Below are 27576 nucleotides of genomic sequence, written 5' to 3'. Positions count from 1 at the left end.
TGACACTGGTGGTGAAAAAGGAAAGCAAAGCCTCTTGAGAGTAAATCAGTTTATTTAACAAAGCGTGTCACATTCCTACTGCACTGAGGGCCTTTATGTGGGTTTAACAGACCAAACTAGGTGAGCTGTTGGGGTTGGAGGTGGGTTTAGACACCATGGGGTTGTTGTGGATTATGAGCTCTGTCCCATTCTTCACGCACTCCGTTGATCCAGTCGTTGTAGTTGGACACCTTAGTGTAGATGCCCAACTTGTCCTCCATCCCACAGCCCTCGCCCCAGGACACCAGGCCCACCAGGAACCAGGTGTCTCGGTAAAGGGTGACCATCGGTCCGCCGCTGTCCCCCTTGCAGGTGTCCTTTCTCTGTCCGAGGATCCCGGCGCAGAGGAAGTTTTCAGAGATGTTATGGGACATCTGGCTGGTGCAGATGCTGTGGCTGACCAGCGGCACTTTGATGACGTTGAGTGCCGAGCTGTAGTGGTTGCTGTCCAGGCTGTCACTGCCCCAGCCGGTCACCACGGTGATGGTTCCGTTCAGGTGTAACACCCGCTCAGCCATCTTGCGCCCCGGCAGGCAAACGGGGACGATGTACTTTGTGGTCGGGGCGGGAGTCTCCAGACGCAGCAGGGCGATGTCGTTGTCGACCATCTCTCTGTTGTAGTAGTTTGGGTGCTTGAAGGTTCGTTTGACCCTTAGAGTCACCTCGGTGCCTTCTTCTCTGAAGCGCTCGTAGTCACCTAAAGAGACAGATCACAGAGTTCTGGATCCTCATGGAGGAGGAGGTTTTCTTTTATGCAACTGAGATTCAGCATTTTTTTAAAGGTTCAACAAAATCAGACAGGAAAATTACAGGTAAATTTAGGGGAAATTTGAGAAATAATTTGTGCACTTAATTCTTTAATTAATTCATAATTCTGAGAGAACAAATGACCTAATTTGCTTCTTGTATGTATTAAGAACATTTACAAACTACTTAATTTGTTTACTCAATCATTCTTTTCATGAATTGATTATCCCAGAGGAGGTGACAGGAGGCATAGAGCCGTTCAAGTGAAGAGAAACATTGGGCCACATGGAAGAATATTTTTCTACACCTAACGATTTGTTGAGGTTTACTATTCAAAGTTGAATTCAACAAACAAATAACGGCACAAATTTGTATGTTGCTCATTTGGACATGTTGTTTTCTTTCTGCTAAGTCTCATAAAAATGTTCCCAAAGAGTCAAAAGAAGAATTTGAGTTCGCTGCTGTCAGAAACCATATTACAGCCTACAGTAGGTGATGTTACACTGTCACATGATACTGAGAGACTGCAGGAAGAAAAATATAGTGTTTTCCCCCCCCGTGAAGAAGGACAAACCATCTGTTAATACACGGCTCTTGCATGAGGCTCGTTGAGCCATGTTTTGCTGCAGAGATTTAATAACAGTAATAAAGTTTTTGATAATAATGTCATGGATTCTTGGCTCAGTGTTTTGAGTGTTTTAGTGTCTGCAGACTGAAACTCACCCAGTCGTACACTGAATTTCAGGTTATTGTCGAGGCAGTGAGCAGCTGTCAGCACCCAACTCTCATCGATGAGGACGCCTCCGCAGTGAAAACGCCCTTTTGCGTTCAGCAACAGCACCTGCACACAAAAACACTCCTGTAGAACCTCATTTTTTATTATTTTTGCACTATACATTTAGTTCTTATAGGCCTACATACTAAACAAAATTACTCTTTGTTTCTTTTTTCAATACAGCCTGCTATGAGAAAAATTATTCATGTCTCCGCCCAGTTACTGCAGCTACAATCAAGCGCAGATGTCCAACAATAAACTGATATAACACCTACATGTGTCTCATGTTTCACCTGTAAGACTCGTGTTTTAATGCTGTTGTTTGTCATCTGTGATGTGAAAACATCAGACTTCCAAAGTCAGAGAAATAAAAAGTGTGCTTCATGGTTTTAGTTCAGTTATAACATTCAAGCGCAGCATTGAGCGTCTCTCCTGATTGGCTGCTGACAGCTGAAGAGTCGATCACACTGGACGGTAGAGACACTGGTATGACTGTTTAAACAGGAGTTTAGCCGACGTCACTGCATTTAACACCAGAGCTGAGAGCATCAGTCGGAGCAGGAAACAGTAGCTCTGTGTCAAGCTGTCCTTTCAAAGTTAAGTATTTAGGTCATCTAGAGACAAGAATCTGTAAAAGTTTACAGCCCATCATGTTGTCATGCTGAGTGGACGTAGCCACCGTGATGTCACCCGTTGGTTTGTGGACTTCTGTTTTGAAGCATGGATTTCTAAAGAGACCTGGATACAGCGTCGGAGCTCTTCTAGACTTCCCAAATGTTATTGGACCCAATGGGTCGTTTCAACAAGTTGTGACGCTCAAAAAAATGTATCCACCATTTTGCAGCCGCTCCTTTTCCTTTATGATTATGTGAAGGAAAAAGTCCTTTTGGGCCCAATGGCATTGCGTGACCTACCCAGACGTTGTAATTACACAGTTTGGCCACTTTGTCAAATTGGCTACAAAGCCAACACAGTTTACAGTTTGTGATTCCTCTGAATAATATTTATTAATTACCCGCATCAGAAACGCAACATCACTTCCTTTTTCAGAAACGCACCTTTACTGACATAAATGACGAAACTGTGTGTGAAGTGTCCAGTGTGTGTTGTACTTTAGTTTTCCCGTCTGTTTGCATCTCAGAGGAGCAGTGACAGTAAAACTTTGTTACCTGCCATGGACTCTCCCCCTTCTTGCCCACCTCCCCTCCCACCATCCAGGGCTGCAGGCCGTCCTTCGGTTCGGTGTACGATGACCTGTCGACCAGCAGCTGACCACAGGATGAGAAACCTGCAGGGAGATTTGGTTCATTTAATCTCTCCATTGTTGATATTTACACAGCCCAATAAGTACTGCTCTCAAATTTATAATTCAAGCGCACAAATTAAGCTACATATAACAGGAAGCTTTATCAGCATTTTAACATGTTTAAACCTGCAATAACAGATTTTTGTCCCTTTGGATGCAGCAGAGACAACATTACACATAAAAAATACAAATTAGAGAGTTTCTGTACATGAATAAAGTAATTAAAGAGTATGAATTCCTAATTGATGTGGACTAATTAAGTAATTTGAGAGCACAAACTAGATACAAAAAAATCTTAAAATAAAATAAAGCTGTAAGCAGCGTTGAACAGGCCCTTGCCATCAGGCCGCAATGCAATTGATGGTCTTCTGTCACGGACATGTAGATGTCTTCAGACCCGGCCTGTTTTCAGACAGTGCAAGAAGGAGATAAACATCACTTACTTTGTTCACTATTATGCCTGCTGCTGGGGCTGCTTCACTGAAATTTCGTAGGGGGCGCTATTCAGCCAGTTTGCATCACTGATGGAATATTGTCATGTGGACGTGTTCAGGCCGGGAGAAGTTTGGTGCACACTGGAGCATTTACGATAAAGTTATAGCAACTTCCTCTGTCATGGCGAAACATCAAATCTCAACGGTGTGAGAATTTTCTGAAGTGACATGTCTGTCTTGCTCACACCTGTGTCATCAAAATCATGCAAGTTTTGGGCCCATTCACTTGAATTTCAATTGGTAAATTGAAAACTCTTGATGAGTTTGTGTGTAAAACAAATTAATTTCCCAATTTTCATCAAGTCTATTTTTAGAAAAGTAAAGTCTTTTGACCCACATGACCTGGTCAAAGTTTGATTGAAATGTGTACTGTCAGGTGTGTAGGTGTGTGGAGGTGTGAGGGCCCGTTCAACACTGCTTGCAGCTTTCATTTTTAAATGCATCCCTTATTTTAGGCTATTTGAAATGAAAAATACCATTTATTTATGATTAGAGTACTTATTATTTATATCATCTGTGCATAACTGAATGTCAGTTTCTTTCATATTGTTGGTGTATATACTCACCAGCCATTTTATTAGGTGCACCTGTTCAACTGCTTGTTAACGCAAATATCTAACCAGCCAATCATGTGGCAGAAACTCAATGCATTTTGGGAATGTAGACACGGTCTAGACAATCTGCTGAAGTTCAAACCAAGCATCAGAATGGGGAAGAAAGGTGATTTAAATGTCTTTGAACGTGGCATGGTTGTTGGTGCTAGACGGTTGGTTTGAGTATTTCAGAAACTGCTGATCTTAAGAGTTTACAGAGAATGGTCCGAAAAAGAGAAACTACCCAGTGAGCGACGGTTTTCTGGGTAGAAATGCTTTGTTGATGGCAGAGGTCAGAGGAGAATGGCCAGACTGGTTCAAGCTGATAGAAAGGCAACAGTAACTCAAATAACCACTCGTTACAACCGAGATATGCAGAAGAGCATCTCTGAATGCACAACATGTCAAACCTTGAAGCTGATGGGCTACAGCAGCAGAAGACCAGACTGGGCACCACTCCTGTAAGCTAGGAACAGGAAACTGAGCCTACAATTGGCACAGGCTCACCAAAATTGGACAACAGAAGATTGGAAAAATGTTGCCTGGTCTGATGAGTCTGATTTCTGCTGCAATATTGAGGTTGTAGGGTCAGAATTTGGTGTAAACAACATGAAAACATGGATCCATCCTGGTCTCCATAGTCACCAGATCTCAATCCAGTAGAGGATGTGGTGAAATGGGAGATTCGCATCATGGATTTGCAGCTGACAAATCTGCAACAACTGCGTGATGCTGTCATGTCAATATGGACCAAAATCTCTGAGGAATGTTTCCAGCACCTTGTTGAATCTATGCGACAAAGAATTAAGGTAGTTCTGAAGGCAAAAGGGGGTCCAACCCCGTACTAGCAAGGTGTACCTAATAAAGTGGCTGATGAGTGTATACATTCACACCTCACATCAACTGTATTAATTTTTATATGCATTGAATCAGTGGCCGGAGGCCAACCAATCGGCCCGTTCCGAACAGGCACATTTTGAACAGGCACTGCGATACTCACCTGACGTCCACATTGACACCAGTTGAACTAAATGTCATGTTCTCACCTTTCGTTTTACATTTCTTGGAGTCTTCGTCCAGTGTGTATCCATTCACACAGCTACAGGTCCTCTTCAGGCCGTCTGCACTCTCTGAACACTCGTGGTCACAGCCGCCGTTGTTGACAGAGCAGTTAGTCGCTGTTTGAACTGAAAAATAACAGACGACAGGCATATTTACATCAACTTTTACACATATACAGTGTATCATCACAAGTTTTAGTAGGAGCAAAGTTGTTGTGGTGTGACTGGTGGATCCTCTGTAAGAGAAATCTAGCAACAACTAATTTTAGAGATTATTTATTGTGTGATACACAAGCAGTGGTGGAAGACGTATTCAGATCCTTCACTTAAGTAAAAGTACCAATACATCAATGTAAAAATACTCCATTACAAGTAGAAGTCCTGCATGAAACATCCTACTACAGTAAAAGTACATAAGTATTATGAGCCTGATGTAGTTAAAGTATTGCAGTAAAAGTACATAAGTATTATGAGCTTGATGTAGTTAAAGTATTGCAGTAAAAGTACATAAGTATTATGAGCTTGATGTAGTTAAAGTATTGCAGTAAAAGTAGTGGTTTGGTCCCTCTGACTGATATATTATTATATATGACATCATTAGATTATTAATAGTGAAGCATCAGTGTTAGAGCAGCATGTTACTGTTGTAGCTGCTGGAGGTGGAGCTAGTTTACACTACTTTATATACAGTTAGCTAGTTTAGTCCAGTGGTTCCCAACCTAGGGGTCGGGCTCCTCCAAAGATTCAGTAGATAAATCTGAGGGGTGGTGAGATGATTAATGGGAGAGGAAAGAAGAAAAAACAAAGTTCTGATACACAAATCTGTTTTCAGTTTTTGGACTTTTTCTCTAATCTTTGATTTTTGCTGAAATATTGGATCATTTGAACATTTATTGAAATGAAAGCATGTGAGAAGTTTAGAGGGAAAAATCACTATTTGGTGGAGCTGTTAACAACTCATAGACATGTGAGAAGTAACTAAAGCTGTCAAATAAATACAGTGGAGTAGAAAGTACAATATTTCCCTCTGAAATGTAGTGGAGTGGAAGTATAAAGTAGCATCAAATGGAAATACTAAAGTAAAGTACAAGTACCTCAAAACTGTACTTAAATACAGTACTTGAGTAAATGTACTTTCCACCTCTGCGTACACGTGTAACCAATCACATGGACCATTAAGACACATTTGCAGTGGTGAAACATTTGTCAGACAAGAACAGAACTTCTTACATATAACAATTATATGAGTATATACAAGTTTTAGAGGATTATTCATTTATCACATTGAAAAACACTTGTATGAAAGCAACAGTAGAAAATTGTGATGATTTGGAGCAGCTGGTTCTCTTTCATGTCCACTCTAAAGATAAACATGAATTGAAACACCCAGTAGTGAAAGTATAAAAATTCTTCAAGTACATAATAAGTATAATAATACAAGTAAAAGCCCTGTATTAAAAAATAAATTACAAGTATTTTCAGATAAATTTACTGTGATTAACAAAAGGAAAAGAACTGTAGAACTCACCAATTTCATAGTGATATATACAGTATATATTTTATTTTTGGATTATTATTATTATTAATATGGAGGTGGCATTTGACTGTTGCAGCTTGTGGAGATGGAGCTACTGTAGTTTTGGGTAGTTCAGTCAAACTCTGGCAAAAAACAAACTTATTTTCTTAAAACAAATGAAAAATATGAAAAATAATCTGCTCTGAATCAGAAAGAGTTCCTCCATCTGTTTGAACCTGTGACAGTATAAGATGTGTTGCTGCACTACAATTATGATAAATTAAACTTGATTTTAGAAAACACTGACAAATTAATCTGCTGTCAAAACAGGCTGGAATATTTTTATTGCACCAGTGTTTCACGTTTTGAGAAAATAAGGAGTTGAGACTCAGCTATACAGTAAAGATTTGATAAATCTGCATAACTAGTACTTTTACTTTTGATACTTAAAGTACATTTTGATGATAATACTTCTGTACTTTTACTTAAGTAACATTTTGAATTCAGGACTTTCACTTGTATTGAAGTATTTTAGACGACAGTATTTCGACTTCTACTTAAATAACGGATCTGAATACTTCTTCAATCACTGTCACAAGCTAATTATAGATTTTATTTGGAACATTTATAGCTGTTTTTATTGCTCCTTCATGTCCGTTCTGTTCTTTCAGTCACGAACAGATTTAATTTATTTTATTTGTGTTACTATTACTTAATTATTTCTACATGTTGTGAGAAAGGACGTCCCGTCTCTCTCTCGTATCCCTGCTGGGAGGAGCTGAGAGATGAGGAATAGATGTGAGTGAGGGACACGAGGAGCCATGTTTGCTAAATGGAAAGAACCCACAAACTCACGATGGTTACAGTATTTTCCCTCATATCCGTGGTCACAGTTGCAGCTGTAGGCTTGGTACAGATCCACACAGACTCCATGAACACACATGTTGGATTCACACTGGTTCCCATCTGAAACACAGCCAGGTCAAAATGAATATACATTTCCCACAATGCTCTGCAGGTGCCGCTCAAAATAAGGCTACGTTCACATTACATGCTGAGTGGCCCAAATCCGATTTTTTTTTTTTTACCTCCAAGTGACTCCGATCAGATTTTTTCACAGAAGTGTCAACAAACCAAATCAGATTTTTTCATATAAGATTTTTGACACTTTCAGTAATGCTTTATTTTACATGTCCTTTAATTTTATTATAATTACCTGGAAATTTGCAGGTATTTAACGGTTAATTATTTAACTGACAGAAAATACTCAGTTGTCAGTGGTAGTTATGTGTGTCAAACTACATTTTAGCACATTAGGTTGTTTCTTAAAAACTCTGTAATGAGCACATTTCCCATATTCTAAAATAGTACATAACTCTTTCAAAGAAATGTCCTAAGAATGAACAGTTACACAGCAGCTACTTTTAGGAAATTTCTGGAAAACCCTAACATGCTAATATATCGATTGACACACAAAAATACACACTGAAAACTGAATATCTTTTAGTTAATACATTTGTACCAAACTGCAGCACTGTCTTTGCAAAATGTCCTAAAGAATAACCATGAAATACCTGCAAATTACTCAGAAGATTTCTAAGAAATTAGTTAAAAATTAAAGGACTTATAAAATAAAGCGCACCCACACTTTCACATGCGGTCCTGGATCTGATTCATATCTGATCTCTGACTATGCACGGTGGGTCAGTTTCTGTCTCAATGAATTTACTAAGCTCTGTCCTGCTGATAAGATTACTGATTATTGCAGCTGTTCTAATAAACATTGCCTCTCTCCAAACTTCTGTTTGTTTGTTCCACAAGCACATGAGCCTCCGAGCTGGGAGCTCCTCTCTCTTCTCTCCTCCTGTCCTCTCAAGCATCTCTTGCTGCACATCTCTTCTGTGCCCAACCTTTAATTTTTGTTCTCTTTGATGAATCAGAGCCAGATAATTACTCTGCTGAAATACGAGAAGAAGCAGCAGATCCTGCATCAGGCTTTCTCACAACTTCTCTCTATCATTACAGAAACATTTACACAACAGAAAATACAGTTTTTATGAAAACTTGGAAATTTCACTCATCTTTTTTAATGGACATAAAAGCAAGTGGACAGAAACATACTTTATGTTGTACTGTACGTCATACAGGAGGAGGCTCAGTGTTTCATACTGAAAGAGAAGCTTTTCTTACCCGTGTACACCGTCCAGAACTCCAGCTGTAAACACACAAAACAAAAAGTTAAAGTCTCCCTCCACTCAAAAAAAAAAAGTTTTTCTTCTTGCTCCTTAGTTTGATGTTTGAGCTTCACTGTGCAGAATGATTTACGTGCAGTGAGTTAATTTCCACATTCATCTGCTGAAAGTGGAAAGTTTCCCTGAGCTCACTGAAAAATCTGATTTTTTAGGGGCGGGCCTACAAACAGGATTTATGACATCACAACTAGTTTAGAGCCAATCATGGTCCAGTATTCAACTTACAAGTGTGATGTGGAAACTTGAAGCCTCCAGTGCACAAGCACTGAGAATAACCTTAAAGTGAAGTAGGAGAACATTTGAAATGAAATATATTTGCATATTCATAGAGTGTATTATTTTTAATGAGTCAGAAGTAGTCGATGTCATTTAAAAGGATCTTAAAGTGCGTCTGCTTTTTGGTGGGGAAATCATATCAGACACACATTATTGTTCTAAGAGTATTTTTATATGCCTTAATGTATGTCTGGAGGGATCAGGAACTGTTGACTTCACATTAATACTGAAAATCACATGAAGGACCAACAAATATTCATCCACTGCAGACAGAAGAGCAGCCAGAGTTTCTGTTTAATGGGAGTTTCTCACATATCCAAAGCCGGCCTTTCACTCGGCATGAGGCCTGAATCTGCTCCTCATTCAGTCTCGTCAACAAACATCCGTTATAACGTTTGACTGAATAAACAGCCCTACTGGTGAGACTGTAACCATTAACATTAATCCAGTAATAACATGTCAATGGTAATGACACTGATTAACAGCGGACTACATTTCCTAACGCGTATAAAAAACTTCCATACAAACCCTCAGGTGGTTCAGAAAAGCAGAGCTCATGGTGAAAAATTCTTATATTTAGTATTTGCTGCTCTGTGGCTGCAAACATCACCAGTTTTGTCTTTCCATGTATATTTCCTTCACTGTGAATTGATGTGACCTGTGCTCGATGTCTCAAACTCATGAAATAAACTTGAATTAGTCTGATCTCATCACTTATCTTTATGAAACAGATTACATCCTGTTTCAGTTTTTTAGGCTCATTCAAGACAGACTTATCACTGTAATCGTAGGTCAGACTTATTTAAACCTCTGTTATAAAACAGAATTTCACAAAAATAAGACAGATTTAAATAAATAAGCCTGGTTCTGGTGGTAATCCTGCTTTATGAAACACTCCTCTAGTCAGAAGATAGACTGTTTGGCAAATCACAAAAAACACGTAACAACAATGTGCAAGATTATTTGAGGGCTAAATAGGTGAACAGTAGAGCTGCAACAATTAAATGAATCAATTAGTTGCCAACTATTAAATGAATCCCAAACTATTCTCATAATCGATTAATTATTTGAAGTCATTTTGAGAGAAATGTGAATGTTTTCTGATTTCAATGACAGTATATTTGGTTTGTGGGAAACAGTTATCAAAATATAGACTTTTTATAAACCAAAAAACTAATCAATTGAATATAAAAATAATCATCAGATTAATCAACAATGAAAATAATCATTAGTTGCAGCTTTAGTGAACAGCTGCAAATATGAGATATGAACAGAAGGTTAAAGCTGCCTGAACATGAAGTAAAATATACTAAATATACTTCATATCCTTGTTACTCATTCTCCAAATCATCTATCAGTTCTTTGATGGATTTTCTACCTTCCAGGCAGCTGTTCACGCAGAAACCTGCTGCAAATAAATGAATTACCATCAACATTCAGTAAACTCAGGTCATGAACAGGACCTTGAAAGCATTTCTTTAATGCTACCTTCAAGGTAACTCGGACATCTGGGATTTCAGAGTCGGGTGCAGAACAGCAACCAGCATGAACAAATAAATGCTGAACATCCTTGAATGTGCCACCAAGAAGACTTTAGAGAACAACCTGCATGTTGGATCATTTATCTGCAGCAGCAGCTCTCATGTTTCTGCAAGTAGAGTTTTTTCACAGCGTTCTGAAATGAACTGAAATCAAGCTGAAAACATGTAGTCCACTTCTGAAAATAGTCATAAATGATGTAAAACATTAATAATTTATATACATTTTTTTTGTGAATGAGAGAAATTTTTAGTTCAACATATAAAAAACTACCCGGTAAAGCATCTTTCAGTTATTTCAGAAAGGAGTCTGGCTGAAACAAACAGAAATAAAACGTCTTACTGTGGCTTCCCTGGTTTGGAAAATCTCTCTGGCTTCCTCAAAGTCACATCTTTCCTCCACACACTCACGCTCCTTGGAGGGTGGATGCAGCTCCTCCAGGAACGAGTTGGCACGACGAGACCGGAGCAGCATGTGAGCCTCCGGGGCGTCTGAGAACACTGTACAAGCCCAAGAGGAAGAAGACTACTGTTTTAGTTTAAAGCTGCTACATGTTGCATCTTTGAGGGTTAGTTAAACCAAATTACAGAAGAAAAAATACTTTCCTTCCTCTAGTGGAGAGATTATTCATCTGGGTTTTGATACTATATATCTGTCTTTGAGATTTAGGCCTCCACCCAAAAGCAATGGAGGTGAGTAAAATGTAGTTTGCTGTGCTCACAACATAGAACAAGACTAAAAATGTGTTCAGATTTATAAAGCCATGTGTACATATGGTTCTGTTTTTTAAATCTCAATCATTGTGGAATTGGACGCATGTGCACGAGCCTCATTCTCACTCCACAATGAGCCATAAATGGATGAAGACACCATTAACCAGCTGTTGTCATTTCAATTCACTGCCTGCTCCACCAACAAGTCTTCACCAACAAGTCCTCAAAATTAAACGACCACTAGCTCATTTGACCATGTGACTCCAGAACCACCAATAGGAGTGTTTTCTAATCAGACGCCTCTATCAGCAGTAATCATCAGGACATCATTTGTCAAATCTCTGTTAAACAATAATGATGTTTTATGATGTGACAACACTGTGGTTAAGGTCTGGTTAAGTTTAGGCCCAAAGGTTTAGGGAAAGATCATGGTCTGGGTTAAAATGATCACTTGAAACGTGGTGTAGTTACTACTTCCTTTAAGTTAGGCGGCCTTCGTCATCATGGCTGCAGTAAACGCCACAACAATCATAGTTACGTTTTTCAAAAAACTATCCCAACTCACAGATGGAAACAGGAAGCGAACAGCGGTCTCCTGCAAAAAAGTCCACTTTTTTGCAAGTTAGGATCTAAACGTCACCTCAGATTATTTGGAAATTTGTCACCTTGTATAGACGTCATCTGAACCGCTCCACTTCTGCGGGTCATAATTACATCTGCTAGAAGCATCTGTCACTCAAATGTAACTAACGGTCATTTTTGCCGACTGACATTACGACTTATTGTGTCGTTTTTCTTGGGAGGAGAAAGAAAAATTCATCACATGCACTGTAAACCTTCGTCAGCAGTGATATCTCAGAAATGTAATCAATGATTAGTTTGTAGCTCATATCTGAACCGACTTTTCAAGGTGCGTCACAGTAAAAGATAAAATAAAAAGAATATTAACAGCAAAATGTGCCTTTGATTGACATTTTGTGTAAATGCAAAAAAAAAAAAAAAATCACACAATCAGTGCAGCTTAAAACTTAAAAAACAACACTTTACCGAAATATTCTGTCTCTCAGCTTATATTTCATCTCTGCCTCATCTCATCACCCTCAGCTCGCTCGAGAAAAACACGTGTATGCTGGTCTGAAGTCAGAGTGAGGTGTAAACATTGTGTGTGTATAAATACCAGTTTATGTGCAGGAAATGACGTTTGCATGTTTTTTTGTGCGTATACATCGTTCATGTATCTAGCCCCAGTTCTTTCTGTTATTTCCCTTCAGTCTCTCTCAAATATGTGTCTTATCGTGTCTTTCCACTGACTTCTAGAGCCATGCAAGTAGATCTTCTGTCCTAAACGATGCTGACTCAAGTGACATCATTTGAGTCAATTTATCAGATTTCACACAGCTGGCTGCAGCTGTATATTAGATTTGAATTTTGAAGACTCTGATCCGGGTCAGGAGTTAAAATGTGATCCTGACTTTTAACTGAGCTTTGTGACTTTCCAGCAAGTCATGTTAATAAAAATCAGCCCGTTCAGTAATCCATCCGTTCACACTCACCTGCCAGACTGAGGACTGACGCCGACCACAGAGCCACGATGACGGACACACAGAGGACGAGGCGGGACATGTCGGCCAAACCTGCAGCCAATGAGACGAGGCAGACATGAAGGTACGAGCCAATCAGCTCCTCTCCTCAGTGTTCGTATTTACCCCTCTGTGTCCAGTAAAGCAGTAAGAGTGATACAAATATTAATATTCATAATCCATATCTTGGTGATGGTGCGAAGGTTAACGTGACTCACCGAAAGTTGAATTCTGGAGGAACTGGAGACAAAACAGAAAGAAAATCACAAACATATCAGTGTAATATATTTTTATGTAATTGTTTTAAATGTTTTAAATAATCTCTCAGCAGTGTCAGCGAAACATTTCTAGATTATTGATCTTTTTCAGCTGAAAACACAGAGGCCCCCAGACAGACACACAGCAGGAGGCGATCCCCGGTTGAACCTCTACGACCTTTGACCCCATGAGCTGAACGTCAGGAGCCAGAGAACGAGGCAGAGACTACGACCTAAAACTGTCAAGACACTGAAACATATAAGAACGAGTGAATTTCTGAGACTGAGGAGCGTTTTTTTTTTTTTTTTACTTACGAGTGAAGATTCGATGCCGTGGACAGAGACGACGGTGCGCTCTGTGTCTGGTGTGTTAATGACTAACTATCAGTGTTTACTGAGAGTCCACAGTCTGCAGCTGAACACTGTCTGCCAACACACACACACACCTCCCCTTTAACCTCCACCCACTCATCCCTGCAACACATCAGAGCCCCGTTACCCAAAAGATTTTCTTAAAGGATCACAATTTGTTCAAGTGTGTCTTAAAACATCAGTCAGGTGCCCATTAGGGGTGTGCCCAAATACAAATACATTATTCTGCAAAGCACAAATAGTGTTGTTTTTTTTTTACAAATATTTGTTTCATACAAATATTGAGATGAGTAAAGTTGTAGCTCAGTAGTCAGCACAGTTGTCTATGATCTTCTTCGTAAGGTAGTTTATTCATGAACCTTTATTGTAACACTTGAATTTTCCAGGATTAAAAGCGTAATAAAAGCAAAAATAGGATTTTTAAGCCTCTTCCCAGTTTTATTCGAATACAAATACAAATAATTTTGCTGCCTCAACAAATACAGATACAAATACAAATACTAGGCTTTCTGCACATCCCTAGTGCGCATATGAGCAATGAAACGTGTGTCAAGATGTTTCAAGATCCCCTTCAAATGTGAGCACACCATCATCTCTGTCCACAGCTTTAAATCTTCACATGTAAGTTGAAAAAAAAAAAAAAAGAGAAACACCCCTCAGTCTCAGGAATTCACTCCTTCTTATATGTTTTGGTGTCTTGACAGTTTTAAGATGTAGTGTCGGCCTCATTTTCTGGCTCCTGACGTTGAAAAAAAAGTTTTCTGTAACTTTAATCTAAAAAATAATTGATTTCACATCAATACAAACTGGTTAAAGTTCTGTTATCCATCAATCAATAATTTCGTCATCCTTATTTTCCATATTGTTATTTTGCTCTTTTGGTCTCTTCTGAACACACATGTATTGCATGTCTGTCTGTCCTTGAAGAGAGGGATCCTGTTCTTCTTTAAGGTTTCTTCCATTTTTTAAAATGGGTTAAAAGGGTTTTATTTTTTGTTCTTTTGTGGGAGTATTTCTTTATCCAAGAGGGTCTAAGGATAGAGGATATTCTATGCTGTACACATTGTAAAGCCCCTTGAGGCAAGTTTGTGATATGTGATATTGGGCTGCACAAATAAAAATTGACTTTACCTGTCAAAAGTGTTCGAGCTGCAGATGATGAGGCTTTAGCCCCGCCTACCACCAGTCATTATGAAAACACCTGTAACAAAAACACGGTCAGAAAAAAAGCTGATAATGAGACATAAAGAGGCTTCTGGGACTTTGATGCAGCTTCTTTTTTCCATTTGAATTATGTAACACACCCAAGATAAAACCTGTGGTATCAAATAAAACTGCTGTGAGATCTGAATGATATCAACAGACAAATGAAGATGAAAAGAGGACAAGTATACGCCTCCTCTCAAACACACACACACACACACACACACACACACACACAGAAACCACTGTCTTTTAATCTAACCTCAGAAAAAAAACAAGCCTTAACCCTAAACTTTCATGGTTTACCTTGAAAACACATTTACGTCTTCATCAGTGATGCTTCACCTGAGTGGAATGAGGCTGATCAGGCGAGTCCAGGTGAAGCCACGATTGTTGACTATATCTGTAAGATCCTCTTCAGAGACAAGCAATTTAAAATCAGAGCGGGAAACACTAAACAAGACTACAGAATCTACAGCCATGCTAACAGCTCTGAGGCTATACATGAGCTAAACAAATTAAAAATTTGACCATATAGTGGCACTAGATGAAAAGTCAGAGGATCAAAGTTACTGCAATTCATCCTCTGTGGAACATGAATGTGTGAACCGAATTGTAGAGAAATCCACCCAATACTTGCTGAGGTATTTCATGAAGAACTAAAAAGTCAACCTCATGTTGGCGCTAGAGGAAAAGTTGGTGGATCACCAAAGTCAGTCAGATTCATCCTCTGAGGAACATGAATTTCTGAAAAAACATTCACAGCAATCCAACCAATAGTTGTTGAGATATTTCAGTCTGGACCTGGAAATGGTGAACTGACCAGCAGACATTTACAGACAGATAAACAGTATTTGACAAAACAATCTCACCACAAGCTCAATGTAGCAGCTGTTCTACAGCTTTCAGTTCTATCACAACCTTCCTCAGCACATGTTGTTAGCCAGGTTATCATGGAAATTTCATTTTTTTTTTAAAGCATTTTCAGGACTTCGGTCCATGTTGGCTTAAAACAAAAGTCCTTAAAATGCTCAGAGAAATGGAAATAGAAGCTTAACGTCTACAACAGCTATCTACTGATGGAGAATGTTACAATGAATACAATGAAAAACTTAAGAATAGCTGTTAAACGAACATTTTATTTTGTCACGTCCTGTTTCCAAGGTCAAGAATGAACTTTCAGTCTCAGACAGACAGTATGTTTATACAACATGTGTGACACGGTTATCACATGACACTGTGAAAACGTGACCTGTCCCACTCAGGTGACACAGGTGACAGTTTGTTGTATTTCTGACATCTGACTGAGCCTCGGTTGTCCTCACCAGTTCACAATAAACAGTAAAACCCTTCAAACAGGAATGCAGGTGTCGTTGATCCGGCCTCCGGTGTGTCGCTGAGCGCCGCCGGCTGTGGAAACCAGGACACTTATTAAGGTTAAGTATTCATCTCCTTGTCTTCTTTTGTGCCACAGCCTCGTTCTCTCAGCTCAGTTTACCTTTGTGTTTTCGACTGTTTTGATTTTTCAGAACACAAGCTGCCTGAGGACATAAAGGAGCCGTCTCTGGTTCCACAGGCGACTTGGAGATGGGGTGACTAACAGCGTTTTGGAAAGTAGCGAGGGAGGGCGTGATGTTCCCAAGCATACCTTTCTTCTGAGCTGGTCTGAGAATTGGCCTGCCGCCTGCTGCCTTGTGTTTGGACCAACTTCCTGTTTGTTCCCTTCTCTTCCATGAACTGCTTTAAAGAGGGTTTGTGTTTTTGTCTGCAGAGGGCAGTTTGACTGATATGGGTTTGGATGTATAGTCGATGCTTCTGGTTGAAGGTGCAAAACTGATTTCTACTTCAAGCAATATGGTTTTTAACAATGCTGTGGTCAAGAAACCACATGGCACCATTTAGATCCTCATGTCCGCAGAAATTACAGCGAATTGGATTATCATCCAATGGCCGCCTACTAAGAGCCGGGTTCTGCTTGAGGTTTCTACCCGTTAAAGGGGAGTCTTTCCTTACTGCTGTCGCCAAGTGCTGCTCATGGGGGAATTGTTGGGTTTCTGTAAATTAAAGAATATGATCTAGACCTGCTCTATGTGAAAAGTGCCCTGAAATGACTTTTTGTTGTGATTTGGTGCTATATAAATAAAAATTGATTGATTGATTGATTGATACTATTTTATATTTCATTTTCAAAAGCACAAAGGGAGCTCCACATATGAAAATAATGACATGACAAAATTTCAAACAAGTTTAATTGTACCTTTTTTTTTACAATCAAATGTTAGAAATATATATATATATATATATATATATATATATATATATATATATATATATATATATATATATATATATATATATTTTATATATATATATATATATATATATATATATATATATATATATATACTAAAGTTTCAAGGGAATGGGAAAGTGTGTTGAAACTTTTGACCGGTACTGTACATATTTTTAGAAAATCCATCCACTTCACAAGGTTCACAATTTTTCAAGTCTGTTCTAAAACAATATCCAGGTGCCTTAATGAACATTGGAACATGTTTTTCTGGCCGTAATCATTCCTCCTGTTCATACTGACCATTATTATCCACAGTCCTCCTTCCATGTAACAGTGTGGATATACAGATATCCACTTGATATGACTAACTCACACTGTTGAAACCTCATATAAACTCCACAACAACTTTTAAATGCATTTTTGCACTAGATGACTGTGTACATTGAAAGCACATTTGAAGGGGAATGTATTTTTTGTGGCTTTAAAGAGAGTTAAAAAGAGCTTAACTGATCAACTGATTTGTTGAATTCATTCAGTCACTCAGTGATTTCGTTTTCTAAAGGAGGAAGTGAAGCGTAACAACAGCAGCAACAGCGAGTCGTCTGAAGGAGATCTGTTTACAGTCTGAGCTTCTTATCACACATCGACACAAAAAGTGACAAAAGAAAAGACAGAGGTGGAGAAGAATGGAGTGAGAGGGAATGGCAGATGGAGAGATGGAGGTGAAGGGAGGGAAGATGGCTCTCAAATCCCTCTACTTCAGCAATAAAACAAAACAGAAGTACACAAGTATTAAAATAAATATTTAAGTAACCGGTGATGAGTGTAATGATACACTGGTTTATCAAAGTTTATGTCTTCTATGTCTCTGCGTCTTCTATGTATTATTTGTTCTCTTTAGTTGTTTGTAATTTGATTTGTAATGTAATATAATTAGTTTTATTATTATCATGTATTCAGACAATCCCATGAGGTGATGTTAAAGAATTAAATGATTGTCATCTGCAGTGAAACGTGCTAAAAAAAAAGTAGGCTGCTCATTGTGAAGACTGGGTTCCTCCACAGTGTTAGATTTCTGTATCATGGCGCCAACTGAGCTGTTTGTTAAACATATTCTAGTTTAGGTCTAGTTATAGTACAATGCAAGAAAAAAATCCCCCACTTTACCTGGTATTTTTGTCCATTGTGGAGTCTATTATTTCTGCCTATTTCTAACAACAACTCACTTTGTTCTAGGAATGTTGTAGAAGTGTAAGTAAGAAGACAGAATGAGGCAGTTCGCTGCACAATGACCAAGAAATATCAAACTTTACTGTAGAAAAGTCTCAAAACATGTTGATTTCTTTCGAGACTGAATGATTGTTGGTCATGTGAGGTTGGTCAAATGAAGTAACTGCCTGAAAAATTTGAATTGATGTACTTCACACCTCTGTAAGCTACATGAAATATCAAACTCATTTACAGTCAGATCTAAAACAGAGAGAGACTGCTGCCCTCTGTATTTTGTGATTAAACTGTGGAGATAAGCTTTTATCAACTTACAGTCTTTTACAGGATGTGCAAAAAAATCAGATCACTCATTGCAGATTTAAACTGAATCTGTCTGATTTGACTTTAACATCAGATATGATGCTGGGTCAGTCTTTACATGATGTCTAAAAGCTTGTGTCATCAGGCTGAAAAAAGCTGCTAACTGTGTGACATTTTGGAGGTTTTAATTCTCCAGCACCCACATTTAACGGTGAACAATCAAGTCAAGAAGCAGAACCTCTAAATTGGACTGAATAAGATGGACTTGAATAATGTCATAAATCTGGTTAAAGTCTAGTGATATTTTTTTTTTCTTGTGCAGATGTGCAGATCTAAACCAACAATGAACTGATCTACTAACAATTATTGTGTGTGTACCCTAAGCCTGATATATCTTATTCCTCTGTGCCATAGACCTCCATTCCAAAAACTATTAAAAACATGTCAGTAAGCCACATCACTGCACTGTATGACATGTTCCTTCATCAGCATAAACACACACACTGACTCATTATTTTGACTCAATCCCACACACACACACACACCGTCCTGCTGCCAGAAATATTCACTAGAGCAGCAATTGTGCAATTGTCCACCACTGAAAATAGTCCCTAGCTAATGCACTATTTACTCCTGTTTGTTTGTTAAAAAACTACAGTGACCAGCTGTTTGAGAGACGGACTTGTTGAACACATTGTTGGTTTGGATCTGCACATAGAATTAGTTGGTTTTATGGTCTCAGATATTTCATTGCTTTTTCAAAGACTTTTCTTCCCTGATAAAAAATAAACTCTGCAGGGAAAAAGAACTGGAAATCAAGGAATTCATTTACATTATTAGCACAAAATTGTTTCTGGTAGAAGCCCACAATGATCTAAATATTCTTACAGAGGATGATGAATAAAGAAGAGTTGTGCAAAGGGTTGTGCAAAAGGAAGATTAAAGAGTGAATCTTGTTTCCTGAAAGGATGAGACACAGAGGAGGGTGGAGAACGATGGAAAGATAAACAGAGAGGCGTCTCTTCTTTCTGCTCTGAATGTATTTTGCGGTTTCATGGTGAAGGAGGTCACGTCGCAGGCAGAAGACCCAGTTCTTCTTCAGCAGGACAATAAGGACACACCTCCCCTCCCTCCCGCTGCGGGCCTGGCAGGTGAGACGGACACTGAAAGACGTTTTGTTTTGGGTGAGGCCTATAAATGGATCAAAGCCTCCTCACCCCTGCTCATCTTCCCACAAATCCTCGTTCAGACGATGCTGCACGACTCCGACAGAGCGGTGAGTCTTTCCTACAACACTTCAGGATTTTATTTTCATATTTGGGAGCAGTTCAGGCAGAGAGGAATATTATTTAGTTTTTTGATCTGTGGGTTTCAGTGACTGAACAATTTGTGGAAGAACAGAGAACAAATTAAACAAACGTGTCAAAACTTTAAAAAACAAAACAAAACCAAAAAAACTGACACAAAAATGTTCTATTGTGGCATAAATTTCAATCCACAACTCTTTTATCAATCTAAGTCTTTAAGTTCTTAAATCTTTGTCTTAGTCTTGAAGTTCTCAACTGGTGGATTCAATCATAGAAACCTGAGCCAACAGAGCAAACCACTGAGCAACTGTGATGCTTCAATAGCTGGTTTCTATTTAATAATAGAAATTTGGTTAAAAACAGACTTTTCATCTGTTTACACACTGCACACTGTTTAAGTGCATTACTCCACAAAATTGATTTATATTGGTTGATTAATTCCTGTGAAGTTTCTGAGCAGTAGTAGCTCTATGGTGCAATGTTTTTAGTTGTATATTGAATCCTAAAAAATGTATTTCCCAAAAAACAAAAATCTGCCAGTTTGAGGAGATCCTTTTCATGTTTCCAAATCAATTTGTTTCAAAAACATTTTCCAGAGATGTGTGTCAGTTTGCTAAACAAGTCAGAAAGTGGCAGTTTTTAAAATCATTTACGGAAAAAGGAACAAAAGGACTCAAGACGCGACCAAATGATGCAGATTATGTATATATATATTTTTCGGCGTAATTATCTTACCTTCCTTTTCTGACATGCCTCCTTCCTCCGGGCTCCCATGATCCTCCTCTCCTGCTCCAGATGTTGTGGAGGCTGTTGGGACTCCTCATCCTGTCCTCCCTTTGCTCCGCCATGCTGCTACCAAACAGCCCCTCAGTGGAGTCCAGCGAAGAGGAAGGCTCCACCTCGGACCCCAACACCTACCACTGGCCAGCTTCAGATGAGTCTTCTGAGGAAACGCCCCCCTGGCCACCCGTCCCCCGCAGTGCCCCCCTGCAGATGCCCCCCACAGGTCTACCGTGGCCACCCAGCAGCAACATGAGCGAAGGCTCCGGCAAGCTCCGGATGATGGGGGCCACAGACCCGGTGATACCCCCCATGCCTGATACGGCAATCTGCGACATACTACTGAACGCGCCAGTACCGCCACCCCCTGACCAGATTCCATTTTTCTGCCTCTGCTCACACTGTAAGGGCACCGTGGGGCCCAAAGGAGACCGTGGAGACCGGGGCCCTTCAGGCATGTAGACCACGTCTATTTACCTGTTTGAATTTTGGTGAAAAACAGGATGGCAGCAGCTTTGTTTTCATTTTTGTTTGACTTCTCTTACATGGAGACATCAAACTGTTTTTGTGATCACTGCCTGGTAACAGCTTTCGTTTGACCTGTCCAAGGTGGGACTAGACCTGAATCTGGCTTTACATGATTAAAAATTGATTTAGCTTTTTTTTCTGCTAAAACAGACAGGAAATGAGCTTGAAAAGTGGATTATATTTTTGACACACTCATATCTCAAACATCTAGCTGAAACTAAATGAATTCACTTGTTTCAAGAATCAGAGCAATATTAGAACTAGTCAAGACAAAAACACTTTTTTTAATAGGTTGATGGCATAGTTTAAGTAAGTGTTTCCCAAACTTAGGGTCATAGGTCCGTTGTGGGGGGCATGACCAGGTGTAAAAACATGGAGCGCAACTCAAGAGCCAATCTGATTCTTGAAGGAATAATAACAGTGCTCTGATGCTAGCAACACAACAGAGATTCAGGTTAACAAGAGCCACAAGACACAAGGCTCCATATGCAAACATTTCATGAATTAGAAAATGTTATGTCAAAGTTACACTTTTTTACATTTTCTCACTAGTTTTCCTAATATTGTTAATGGATAATAAAAATGTACTTCAGTTTTCATGTGAGAAATGATGTTTTTCCTGCTTCTAAATGGGGAATGACAAATAAATATTTGAGAACTACTGGCCTCTGCAAGATTTTGATAATAACAATTAAAGAGTCAGTGAAGAACAGCATTGACACTGTCAGCTTTGGTAGTTTGATTTCAAGACTTTAATATTACAATTAGAAAAAATTATAAAACTGAAGGTATTACCAGGAGTTTTTGAAAAAAAACTGACCTGACTAACTTTTGAACAGGTGAACCTGGGAGTCCGGGGAGAAGAGGAATGACAGGGTTCAAAGGTCGTCCAGGATTCACAGGCCCTATGGGGATGAAGGGTGAGTAACACATCAAGACCTCTCTGTCCCTGCACTGTTAAAATATACATAATAACACCCTAATTAATGCCTAACTTTACAATAAATCAGTAACAACATAACAATGATAGTCAGATAAGAGGATGAATATCAGCTTTATCTCCAGGGTCCAGGATGTGTTTAGCCTAGCTTAGCACCAAGACTGGATGCAAATGGAAAGTGCTAGCCTCACTCAATCAAAGGGGAAAAAATCACCCTCCAAAAACACTGAAGTTGTTGTGATTTTTTTTCCATCTTCTTGTCTGATTCTGAATAACAATGTCAAACTTTTTTTACGGGCACTATGTGTAGAATTAGTTATAAGGCTGTAGCACATTTTTAATATTCTTGGTGTCATAAATGTTTATTAGTAGAAACATGAAATTATCTTGGTGAAAACTGCTCATTCATCAGTTCCTTTCAGGAAGTTACAATTTTGTGATTGCAATAATAAACGCAAGTTCAATCTCTGCAGTATTTGCAGAGAGCTTGCAATTTTGCTAAATTGCCGCAACATTTCCGCATGAAATGGCCAAATCAACAGACCGCTTATGATTTGGACTAAATGCGCACATCACAGTGTGCATTCATCAAGGATTTGGGTAGAAGAAACAACAGCATCTACAAGTTAGTGTTGTCTAGCTGAAGGAGATCAACTATAAAACCTCTGAGCCTTGTTTTTTTTGTACCACAGACAATGACTTTGAGAGAGGAGAGATGGAGTATCTCAGATGACACTGAATTGTAGTTCCATACATGAGCTGTATACACCCCCATAGGTTTAGGAGATGACACTCTGTTTTTCATTTAACCTGCACTATGCCTTTGGTTTGCATTCAGTTAATTGGAAGAATGCAAGAAATTAAACTATATTTTTTCTGTTAATCACAAAAAAACTCAATGAAATCATTCACTCAATGGTTAATTTGTGCTGAAGTGAAAGTCGTCAACTCTAATGCAGATTAAACTGGATGCAAATCAACTGAAAATCAGAGTCTTGGTGCAGTTTGTGGCTTGAAAGCATAGGATTTTCTGATTGAAGTTAAGTAATATTACATTAATTAAAACTACTACTACTATTACATCCATCCACTGATCATCAACTGTCAAGAAGGCAATCTTTACACTGTGAATGGTCCATAAATAAACACATCAGGTTCAGTAAAGTGGCACATGACCTTCTGTCAAGAATTCAATTTTCCTTTGTGGGTCTACATAGCTTTGATGATGCAGAGTGACATCACCAAAGCTGTCCAATCAATGAGGTACCTGTCAGTTTGTATAACATCATGTTTAAACTTATTGGTTTGTCTGTAAGAGGTCAGGTTTAGTTTTTTGTGTTTTTTTTTTATTTTCTTTTTTGTTTCTATACATTCTTTAACTTTTAACATAAACCTACTCCTGGACTACAGTTTAAAATCAGGCACCAACCAAGTCAATGTTTTTCTTATGTATCTCTCATTCTGCTGCTGTTGGATCCACCTTCAAATGTATCTTTAAAACAAAGCAACAGACCTAAGAATAGTCAGTTTTTGTATCACTCAGTAAAACCTAAATTTAATATGCTAATCTCAGTGCAGGTCAACTCCTCTTGTTTGTGTCTTTTCTCATCATTTCTGTCTCTGTTTTAACAGGTCAGAAGGGAGACGACGGGGAGAAGGGGCAGCTTGGTGCCACTGGTTTCACCGGGATGAAGGGCGAACGAGGCTTCAAAGGTCTGCTAAGATCACTCTCTGTAGGTAGCAGCAACACACAGGTGTTGTAACACCCATATGTACAAGCCAACCAAAAGAAAAAGAATTTAAATGACAAATACACTGATTGTAATTGCCCTCCAGAAGGACACATATAAGTGTTTTCTGATCTGATGCCACTATCAGCAGGGTGACATCAATGGTCTGTTCCCAAAACTGTTACAAATCACTGTTGAAAAAATAAAAACGTTTTCTGATCCCATTTAGTTAAGTTAGGTTTAGGCGCAATGACTTGGTTTGGACTTGGTTAAATGAAACGAATATTGTTTGTTTGTAGGATATGGGAGGTGAACAATGTTCTGCCATGTAAAAGTCTGGCGATTTATTGAGCTATCCATCCAATGCAACCTCCTGTCTTTTTGGAGAGAAGAAGACGGGAAATATTTCCTCCTTTGCTCCTGATTCCTTATGGCCGCTAGAGGTCTTTGACACTTGAATGTAAACGTATGTAGTTTTTGGGTATTCATTGAAATGACTGATGGTCTCATTTTGCTTGGAAGGACAGTCTCACCAAAAGATAATCTGGATGGAGATGCAGATGCTCATGATAAGCCTCCTGAATTGCAACCTCCATAGTCCTCCAAACAGAAGAAGAAATATTTTAAGAAATAAAAAAAAGTTTTTACTTTGCAGATGTAAATTGGTCAACCCCATTGGGGAAATTTAGGGAGAAAATCAAGAGTTAACAAAGTTAAAAGGGTTTCATACTAAACTCTGATACAAATATTGTTAATGTTTCTGTGTCTTCAGGAGAGAAAGGAGACCGAGGAATGATAGGGCCCCAAGGTCCACATGGTCCCCAGGGAGAAACCGGGACATGCCCTGCTTCCTGTGAGAGTGTCCAGGGCCCGCCGGGTCAACAAGGCCTCCCTGGACCAGCTGGAGCTCGAGGCCTGCCTGGAGTCTTTGGATCTGTGGGACCTAAAGGTTTTAAAGGTGATAAGGGTGACCTGGGCATGGCCGGTGCCCCTGGGATGAATGGCCAGAAGGGTGATCGAGGCGAGCAGGGGTTGTGTAACTGCAGAGATGGGGAGGATGGCACAGATGGGAGACCAGGAGAAAGGGGGCCTAAAGGGGACAAAGGTGACATTGGTGCCCAGGGTATACAAGGCCCAATAGGCCTAAAGGGCAACCAGGGCATCATTGGCCTAATGGGGCCGCCCGGGCCCTGCTCCTCGGCCATCCAATCAGCATTTTCTGTGTCTCTCAACGAGTCATTTCCTGCTCCAGATTGGCCTGTTCCTTTCCCAAACATTCTTACCAACCAGCAGGGGCATTTCAACCCCTCCATGGGCATCTACACTGCCCCCGTCAATGGCACCTACATCTTCTCCCTCCACCTTGCAGTCTCCAACAGGATGCTTAAGGTCGGCCTGTTCCACAACTTCTACCCCGTCATCAAAACAACAGAAGGAACCAACCAGGTCACCACCAGCCAGACTGTTGTACTCCACCTCAGCATGGGAGACCAGGTGTGGCTGCAGGTGAAAGACTCCATGACCAACGGCATGTTCACCGACAATGAGAGCAGCAGCACGTTTTCAGGATATCTGCTACATCCTGACTCCTGTGAATTCCCTGTGGGTCGACAATTCCTGCCGCCAATGGACTATGAGAAAGGAGACTTCAGCTGGGATGGTCCACCACCTGCAACCACCACTCAATCACCACATTAGGCTCTAGCCAGTCAGAGGCAAAGTTTTAGATGAAGCATCCACACATACCCAATCAAACACTCCGTGTGTTTATAACTGCAAATTTTAAAGGAGGGGTATTGTAGAGAAGCAGAATTGTCCAGTTTTTTGAGGTGGAGTTTTCTGTCAGAGAAGTCATTGTAGCACTTTACAAGTCATGTAACTGGTTCTCCTGACTCTTTTCTGATGAAATGACATTCGAGCAAGTGATTCCATATCCAATCTTTTTTTTTTCTCAATGATTTGCCATGAAATTGGTACACATGCTCATGTTCCCCTTAGGATGAACTGTAATAACTTGATCCTGACTTTCCGTCTAGCACCATCATCAGGTCAAAACTTTACTTTGTCCAATACTTTGGTTCATAACCAAATACCTGCAGAACTATTCATTCCCATCAGCCTCAGCTGTAGCTTGGTTTTAGTCCAATAAGCAAATGTTTGCATGCGAACACACTAACGAAAGATGGTAAATACAGTAAACATTATACATTTGAAACCATCAGCATTTTAGGATTTAGTTCAAAGCCGAGTACAGAGCCTTTAGCATGACGGCAGACTTTAAAAATGGACCTGTGTGATCTTCAGTCAAAGAAAATCTGCCGGAGCAGTAAAAATATTTCATCCTGTTTCTAATGCAAATCAAGGTTGTTTTTTCTCTAGTACAGCCATGTTTTTTCCTGTTTCAGGATACAGAAACTAATTTCTTTAAAAAATTCTTGAAACAGTCTGACTTCTATTTGAAAGATGTTGAAATTTTTTTTTGTTTGTTTGTTTGTTTTTTTAAATAATAATAAATAATAAGTTTTAAGACAAAATTCTAGACAAAAATTAAGATATTTTGTTGGAGTTCTGCAAACCAAACAACAACTTGATGAAACTGAAAAGATACTTGAAGAAATGAAGAAATATGATACAGAAATTAAGCATGAAACTACCCCCCCCTTTAAATGTGGAAATAAATTCACTCACACTATGATTCAGCACTCACTGAAATATGAAAATGCGTGTAGGCTTACATGTACCAGCTTGATATCTACATTTGATCATGCACTTATTTTAATGATTGGCTATTTAGCCAAGCTAGCCACAAAGTTTTTCTGTCGGCTGTAGATATTCAAACCTGCTCTAATGATAAATGTCTTCAAAGCACTTTGCAGCTTTTTGCAGGTTAGTTTTAGCACTTTTATCACCTCTTCTCTACAAATGTTGATGATGGATTAAATTTGATGCTTGAGAAAAAACAAATTAAATTGCAACCTAAGTGGTTGCGTCGATCACAATTCGTCTGACATTTTATTTTTGTCACATACAGAAAATTTCATATTTCACTGTGTCTGATGTAGAGTTTTCAACCTTTACAGCAGATTCAGAGTACTTACAGCCCTCTCATTGGACATATTTGTACAGCAACAAGAAAGAAACATCTCACACAGAAACATCCACTCTCCGTTGTTTTTTTTTCCACAACCTGGGTTAGTGTAGTTTTGGCTAGTAAATCTTTAGGTTAGCTCTGCCAGAAACACCTTTACAGTCCAAAGAGGTCAAGAAAATACTTGTAAAACAGTCCAAGCTGAATTTTCTATCAAAAAAATTGAATTTTGAAGTAAAGTTTCATCCCTAATTACCCATTCAAGTGTAGGTAGCTACTTCTGAGTTTAGTCTGCAGGTCAATCCAGAAAACTCACTGATGTCCCTTCTAAGGCTTGTATACTCTTTTGGACTGTTTGCACTCCTATTTAAGGCTGTTTCCAGCAGATCTGTTATTTCCATGATCTCTACAGCAGTTCTGGTCATTACAATGTTGTGCTGAGCTCCCTGGCAGCCAAAATGGCACACTTCGTTGCCAGACTCATGTCAGAATTGTGATGAATTAAGTTTCAGAATCAAGCCCATTGTTTGCTGGTCTGGGAGAGGGTACCGAAACTGACCTGGGTGCTGCTAACTGGAGCTGATTGTCACTCTAAATTGGTTGAAGGCCATACAGACAGTACCTAGCCAAATTTGACCAGCCAGGGCCGGCTCATAT

At 39.3% G+C, this 27576-nt stretch overlaps 2 protein-coding genes across 2 annotated transcripts; one reads left to right on the top strand and one right to left on the bottom strand.

The window, feature by feature from the left end:
- Positions 1–34: 34 nt before the first annotated feature.
- On the bottom strand, positions 35–13616 carry proca (protein C (inactivator of coagulation factors Va and VIIIa), a). Its single transcript, XM_044369155.1, has 10 exons — positions 13464–13616; positions 13110–13131; positions 12865–12945; positions 10941–11098; positions 8722–8746; positions 7387–7497; positions 5001–5141; positions 2731–2849; positions 1510–1627; positions 35–736 (listed from the first exon to the last, which is right to left on the bottom strand). The coding sequence occupies exons 3-10, from the start codon at positions 12932–12934 to the stop codon at positions 147–149; spliced, it is 1332 nt and encodes a 443-aa protein (XP_044225090.1). The 5' UTR covers positions 12935–12945; positions 13110–13131; positions 13464–13616; the 3' UTR covers positions 35–146.
- A 7029-nt stretch (positions 13617–20645) lies between these two features.
- Positions 20646–25658, top strand: LOC122994456 (inner ear-specific collagen-like). Its single transcript, XM_044369154.1, has 4 exons — positions 20646–21087; positions 22001–22081; positions 23734–23814; positions 24604–25658. The coding sequence occupies exons 1-4, from the start codon at positions 20649–20651 to the stop codon at positions 25527–25529; spliced, it is 1527 nt and encodes a 508-aa protein (XP_044225089.1). The 5' UTR covers positions 20646–20648; the 3' UTR covers positions 25530–25658.
- The last annotated feature ends 1918 nt before the right edge of the window (positions 25659–27576 follow it).

The sequence above is a fragment of the Thunnus albacares genome, chromosome 12 (assembly GCF_914725855.1).
Source record: "Thunnus albacares chromosome 12, fThuAlb1.1, whole genome shotgun sequence".
Taxonomy (NCBI): Eukaryota; Metazoa; Chordata; class Actinopteri; order Scombriformes; family Scombridae; genus Thunnus; species Thunnus albacares.
This window is presented reverse-complemented; position numbering and strand designations above follow the sequence as displayed.

Coding starts and splice junctions, on each gene's coding strand:
- proca (XM_044369155.1), bottom strand. CDS start 12,934: ATGTCCCGCCTCGTCCTCTGTGTGTCCGTCATCGTGGCTCTGTGGTCG. Junction 2,850..5,000: donor CAAGAAATGTAAAACGAAAG/GTGAGAACATGA, acceptor ATCTCCCTGCAG/GTTTCTCATCCTGTGGTCAG. Junction 737..1,509: donor GAAATTCAGTGTACGACTGG/GTGAGTTTCAGT, acceptor CTGTCTCTTTAG/GTGACTACGAGCGCTTCAGA.
- LOC122994456 (XM_044369154.1), top strand. CDS start 20,649: ATGTTGTGGAGGCTGTTGGGACTCCTCATCCTGTCCTCCCTTTGCTCC. Junction 21,088..22,000: donor TGGAGACCGGGGCCCTTCAG/GCATGTAGACCA, acceptor ACTTTTGAACAG/GTGAACCTGGGAGTCCGGGG. Junction 23,815..24,603: donor GGGCGAACGAGGCTTCAAAG/GTCTGCTAAGAT, acceptor CTGTGTCTTCAG/GAGAGAAAGGAGACCGAGGA.